The following is a 6,747-nucleotide window of genomic DNA, read 5'->3' as shown; positions in this document are numbered from 1 at the left end:
ATTGTGATTTTGTCATAGTGGCTTTCAAACATTCGTATGAGATGAATTCAGAAAGAAGGCAATAGATTTCCACAGATTATCTGATGAGAACAGACACAGAATGGTGCAAGATAACAAATAGATCAAACAAGCAAAGTAAAGACATGCGATAAAAGAATTAACAACCCACAGCAATATTGTGGTCCTATAAATTAAATACAAAGCTTCCAAGCAAGTTTTCAATGATAAATAAAAACTCAGTACAACAGCATAACCAATAATTTTAATGCCTTATAATCAGTCTTGTTTTGGCTTTTTAACCAAGGTTAAAGCATCCTGTTTCAAATAAGACTCCAGCACATACAAAAGTACATTTGTTCTTCTTCAATTAAAAAAAGCTGCTTCAATTTGTGTAATGATGTTTAAAAACAGATTTTTCACTATACTGATTGTATTAAAAGTGATTACTCTAAAATGAGATTAGGATAGCAGACATTTTAATTTATAAACCTAACTTTTTAGCAGCAGCAGCAGTGTGTGTGTATGTGCAGTGCATGATGCCACCTAGCACTGTTCATGACACAAAGCAGGTGTGCCAAACTCATGATGACACGTCATGTGATATATCGCAACTTTTCCCCCCTTCGCTAAACCGGGGGTGGGCATGGCCAATGTGTGATACATCTGGCCCATGGGCCACGAGTTTGACAACCCTGACACAAAGAGATGAAATTATGAAAAGAAATTAACATTTTAGGAAGATCTATGCTTGCTATGCAAATACATTTTGCAAGATCTTCCATTTCATCTATAAGTCCATTTTTTTGTTCTTTTACAATAAGAAATCCACATTGCTTTTCTGTGCATCTGTACAAGATTGGAAAAGACCCAGAAAGACTAGCTTTAGTCAGTTCACATGATTGGATTATAAATATTTGGAACATCATTCCTCCAGAAATAAGATTGGCCTCTACCCTGATGCTTTTCCATAAGGTCTTGAAGACTTGGTTTTGTCAGAGGGCTTAGGGACCCCGTTCTGAACCAGTCAAATGGCTTGTCTGATTTTGTTGTTACTGCACTAAAAAAATGTGGATTTTTAAAGTTATACACTGCCTGGAGTCACTGTGTGCAAGTCAGGTGATAATATAAATTTGTTTAATAATAAATAAATTTCAAAAAATGCAATACACAGTTATCTGTATTCATTAATAAAAGAATGGGATAAAATCTAATACTCGATTTGGCACTTTTGGTGGATTGCTAAACAGAATTCTACCTGTTGACTATATGATCAGAGTATGACAACTGCAATAATAGTTCTAGCTATGCATGATTCCATCATTTTCCATCTGGTAGAGCTTCAATCAAGAAAAAGTTTTTTAGTATTCACACTCTTCCCCCTCCCCCACCGCATACACATCATAACACAGAATTTCACAACAAGAATAACCTATTTGACACCCTCCCTATGTTCACCATACTATCTACTCTCTTCTTTTATTTTAGAAACCCAAGAAATAAAACCTAATTTGGAAAAATCCAAATAGTTGTCAGGATTATTTGGTAGTAGATCTTTTATTATGTACAAGGAAGTCAGAAACATCATGCCAAACATTACTGTCGTCATATAGGTAGGTCATAGATGATTGTAGTGATGGTTGTAGAGTGTGCCAGTGATACTCAAAGAGCCAAAGAACAATCCCACAAACCATAGCAGCAAAAAGTGGGAAGGGATCTTGTTTGGGCTGTGGGATATAACCCTTCTCTACTGCCAATCGAGACAAGCCAAACAGGATACGAGATAATAAATACATATTTATCTGTTCAGGAAAAAATACTGAATTAAAATTAGGCAATTAGCACAACAGGAAAATGAGATTACTTGAAACAACTTTCAATTTAGGAGATCAACAAATTCTTTCATACCAAAATCAGTCTTTAATTTTAACCAGCCTACTTGCATTTTAATAAGGTTCAGCAACAATATACCTCTATTCCCAATTCTAATGCTAGAAATATCAGCTGTAAATCAATCCTTTCCCAGTTGCATGAAAACAATGGTTTGTTTCTGGTTATCATCTGGTTTCAAAAGAAATGCAACTGTGTGCAAAGTACATTTCCTAAAAAGCATCCAAATTATACCTGGATTTTTTACAATAAAAAATCAACATGGATAGTCATTCTTCTGCCACAATTATCTACCACTGTGAAGTATCAATTGTATTTTTTTTCATCCCGGAAGAAATAATGCTTCTCTCAATGGGTTTACCATTTGAATAACAATACTTATATTTTGTTAAAATGTTCATTGTGTGTGGTTAGCAAATAGATAGCAGATATTTTTTATAGCAGGGCCTGCCCTCTGGAATAAGATTGCCCCCAAGACCCAAAGGGACCCCAGTCTACTATTGTTTATATGAGCTGTGAAGACTTGGTTCTTCACCCAAGCTTTTGGTACAGGAAAGTGAGACCCCTCACTTCATTCCACTTGCCGCCTTTTATCTTTTATTAATGTTCTTGTAATGTGATTGTTGTGATCCATCCAGAGTAGTTGAGAATTGGGCAGCATACGAGCTAAACAAATTATTATGATTACTAATCCCTTTCTTACAATTTGCTAGAGTGAAAGAAAGAGGCAAAAGAATTGTATTCAGATAAATTCACTACCCCATCTGCGGCAGATATGCAAAAATTAATAATGGAAGAATGTGATGGTACAATTTACTAAATTTCCCTAATTTCCCTTTCATTCTTCATTAGATCAGTAGAACCATAAATCTAACACAAAACAACACAGTTGCTTACCTGGCTGTTAATATTATTATTTTCCCCAAATGCTAACCAGCCGCCAATAAAGGCTGCGAGGAAAGACTGAAATGGAACCTTCTTTCCTTGCATTCGTGACTGCATGGCCATCAAACCCTTATAAGTGAATACAAAATAGGCCATGTTTCTGGAATGGGTATAGGTAGCTTGAAGAATTGCTTTCAATTTTTCCTTTAGGCTGAAGGGAAGAAACAAGGAACAATTATTACACATAATATTATTTCCCTGAAAATATTATAAATCAATTATAATATTTATTGGTCATTGATTCTGATGTACATTAAAAAGTAACAATTATCTTCATTTCACTTTCAGAAAATATTAGAAAACTAAAGCCACATAAGTCAATCTGTTTCTAATAAAAGAGCATGAATATGTTTTCTAGTCAATATAGAGATGTACTCAAATGTTCATAACTTTTACAGTTCGTGGCACTTTTGAAAACATTTATAGTTGTATAAACTATAACATTGGAATTAACATTGAATTAACATGCAAAGAGTGGCAGTTAAGTTAAATCTGACATGACTAAGATTGTTAAAAGTATTAAAAATTCAAAGAAGGAAATTCTACTGATATCTACTACCTCAATTCTATTATATTTAGTCAGGAGAACATCTATAAATCAATGAATCTTCAACTACAGAGTCACATTAACAATGGATAAGATTGCAATGTTATTTCTACCTAAGGGCTGATATGATTGCATCATAAACTGCATTGGAAATAGTGAAACTTGCTTGAGAATATATATGCAAAATTGTATTGTTAGATTGCCATCATAACCCCCACCCCCTTGATTTCCTATAAAATGTTGTTTCTATGCATAAATATCCATAAAACAGTATTAAATATATTTATAGTCTGATTTAAGTAAAAAAAGGATGACAATCTCTTCTTTTTCTGTCCTAATATATTTAATTCAGTGAAAAACATCCAAACAGAAACATTAAGAATGCAGAGAAGAAATCACAATGCGTACTAAGACTACAGATAGCCCTGGACTTACAATCACAACTGAGATCAGAATTTCCATTGCTAAACAGGGTTTTTGTTGGGTCATGCCCAATTTTATGCCCTTATTTGCCACAGATGTTAAGCAAATCACTGCACTTGTTAAGTAACTCAAAGGGTTGTTAAGTAAGACTTTCCTTGTTGGAAGCTGGCTTCTGCTTCCAGAAGACTGCAAATGACAATCAAGTAACCCCGGGACACTGCTACTATCATAAATGCATATTGGTTGCCAAACACCCAAATTTTGATCATGCGAGTGTGGGGATGGTTGTAAGTGGCTGTGATGATTGTAAGTGTGAGTATCAGTTGTAAGTCACATTTTTCAGTAATGTCGCTAAACTAATGGTTGTAAGTGGAGGACTACCTATATTTAAGAAAAACATGCACACAAACAAGGTAGGCTTCTTTAACTTCTATGACATTATTCTGTAAGTGACAGATGCTGTGAGAAATGTACCTTCCACTTTTGAAGAGAAATGTCATTACCAAAGCATGAGGGGCACGGACTTTGGCTCCATAACTGCCAAAAATAAAGAAAATGCATAAAATTGTCAGTAAAATAAAGTTTAATGTGTGTTTGAATGCAATTATTGCAAGTAAGCAATACCCCAATCAAGAAACTGCCAAAAAGCCCTCAGTAAACAGCCCAACCAAAGAATCTCTAAGACTTCCCCCATCCACACAGGCAGGCACGACACCATAATATAAACTGTCAGAAAACAGCACTCTTTACCTGCACTGATTAAGTTACCTAGTTAAGGTAATGAAACGCCTACAAGAAAAGCAAGCTCAGAGAGCACCAAGGCCCCATTAATTATTGCTTTATGTAACTTGGGGATAGAGTTCTTGGATGACAAGAACATCTTGTCAGCCAAGATGACAAGGCATCTTGCACAACTCCTTTGCCTTGGGTATTGGATATAAATTGCACAAACAGGTTGAGTTTGCTCTACACTGAAAGACTTAACATGCTTGCCTAATATGGCACCTAAATCTGAATACTCACATTTAGTGTACCACTAAAACAATGTTCTGAAACCTCTTCCTCACTTTTAACTTCTTAGAATACTCGTTATTATCATGGGGGAAATGATAACTAATGCTTTGAAAATATAGAGACAGCCAAAAACAGGAAGATAATCTTGTTCATAAGAGAACCACAGAGTTTGTTTTGAAGTATCGCCCACTAGAAAAGAAACTACTCTTAACACCAGAGATGATTTTAAAATATCTAGCCACAATGTTGCAGAAGCTGAGATAGGTAACTACTAAACAATGTATAGAATAACAATTGCTTTATTAGAATGATAGTTGAATGAATGGATTTTGGAGATATCTACAAGAAGAAAACAAAAAAGCATTTATCGGTAAGCATTTAGTATGAATGATTAAAAATGAAATCTAGGTGTATCCAGACCTTAGAAGGCATTACCTAAGCTCACTGCTGTTCTGTAAATTTATATATACAGCAATGTTTTACCACAACACAGTATATACTGAACCAATACTGTCCTCTAAAAGGAAATGAAAACTCAATCTAATAGCAGACATATTATCACTTGGTCAGTAATACTTCTTTGAAGTCAACCATAAGAATTTTGAAATGAAATGCAGATAAAGCATAAGAAGCAAACGTGCTGATATATACATAGCCAGGACCACTTTAAATTATTTAAATTACCCCAAGCTGTCAGTCTGATCGTCACTCAATTTAGCTTGTGTCTATAATTTGAAACCTTATTTATAGAAGATCGGGAGAATCTGTCATTAGATTAAAATCTTATACCTGCCCACCCAAAACGTCACTTACACCTATAAACAAAACATATCAGTAAAAAGGGTCCAGTTATTATTTTCTCACTACGAGGCAATCTATTGCAGCATCCCAGAAAGCGGGGGGGCTATGAAGGAGAGCGAAAGCAAAGACAGCCCAGCCAAGAGCAGTCAACTGCAAATCTGCTTCCTCCCGCTCAATTCTTAGTGAAATCAGCGTAAATACTCGTCCCTGATCGCCAAGATCGCCCCTTCGGCGATCGTTTCGGAACAGGAATGCGAAAGAAAGACGGTCCCCAGCTCAAACTTACACCGCTCCGTTGCGGAAGCCCTTGAGCACCGCCAGCGTGGCCTGATATCTCCGCTGCTGCAAGAGAGAATTGACGGTGTAGAGCAAAGTCTTGAGAATCGTCTGATCGCCCATCGCTTCAGCCTTGACACTTGCGGATCTAGCAGCCGGTCAATCCGGGGAAACAACTCGACTGAAACACAAAAGGCATAGAAGTAGAGCTTCAGGAAATAATGTAGATAGATCGCAAATGTGGTACCAGTTCCCGTTGGCTCAATATGTCTTTATTAATAAGCCATGCCACATGCTACATCAAAATGTTGATAGGGTGCATTTCCATTTTCTGGGAGGGATTTAAACTTTCTGATTCCTATCAGTGTTAGTCACAAAGATAATTTCCCCATTACTCTTTAACACTTGAATTTCTTTTCAGGCTGGCTCCCTTCCCATGGAGGCCATTGTTGAAGCTACACATAGTGGAACATGAATATTGTCTTATAGCAGTTCTGAAATAACATGAGCTCCATAGCTGAAAGCTAGGCTGGTGACCATCATTTGGAGTTGTTGAGCATATCTGAAATTTTGAGAACATGTTCTGGGTGTTTCAGAAAATTACTTCCATAATGAAAGTCTCATCAGTTTTGGTTGTGGCTGAATATCTGGCAGAAAGTGGCAACATTATCCTACACCTGCCTTTGGTGACTGTGTCTGAACATTGCATTGGCAACCTTCAGTCTCAAAGACTATAGTATCGTGCTCTGGAAAGAGGTCCTAAAACAGCATCTAGTGTGACTAAAAAAGCCAATTCAAGACTGGCAATCCCTTCCACACTGAGGGCAGAGACATTCTGTTCCCTGCCCAGCCCC

At 36.4% G+C, this 6,747-nt stretch overlaps 1 protein-coding gene across 1 annotated transcript; it reads right to left on the bottom strand.

Annotated features, from left to right (window-relative positions):
- Nucleotides 1–243: 243 nt before the first annotated feature.
- PXMP4 (peroxisomal membrane protein 4) lies at nucleotides 244–6,183 on the bottom strand. The gene is made up of 4 exons (XM_087889226.1): nucleotides 5,904–6,183; nucleotides 4,277–4,339; nucleotides 2,785–2,983; nucleotides 244–1,799 (listed from the first exon to the last, which is right to left on the bottom strand). The coding sequence occupies exons 1-4, from the start codon at nucleotides 6,014–6,016 to the stop codon at nucleotides 1,536–1,538; spliced, it is 639 nt and encodes a 212-aa protein (XP_087745352.1). The 5' UTR covers nucleotides 6,017–6,183; the 3' UTR covers nucleotides 244–1,535.
- Nucleotides 6,184–6,747: the final 564 nt, after the last annotated feature.

The sequence above is a fragment of the Pantherophis guttatus genome, chromosome 3 (genome assembly GCF_059756535.1).
Source record: "Pantherophis guttatus breed Tessera chromosome 3, ASM5975653v1, whole genome shotgun sequence".
NCBI lineage: Eukaryota > Metazoa > Chordata > Lepidosauria > Squamata > Colubridae > Pantherophis > Pantherophis guttatus.
This window is presented reverse-complemented; position numbering and strand designations above follow the sequence as displayed.

Coding starts and splice junctions, on each gene's coding strand:
- PXMP4 (XM_087889226.1), bottom strand. CDS start 6,016: ATGGGCGATCAGACGATTCTCAAGACTTTGCTCTACACCGTCAATTCT. Junction 4,340..5,903: donor GGCTTCCGCAACGGAGCGGT/GTAAGTTTGAGC, acceptor TATTTTTGGCAG/TTATGGAGCCAAAGTCCGTG. Junction 1,800..2,784: donor ATAATAATATTAACAGCCAG/GTAAGCAACTGT, acceptor TTTCCTGAACAG/ATAAATATGTATTTATTATC.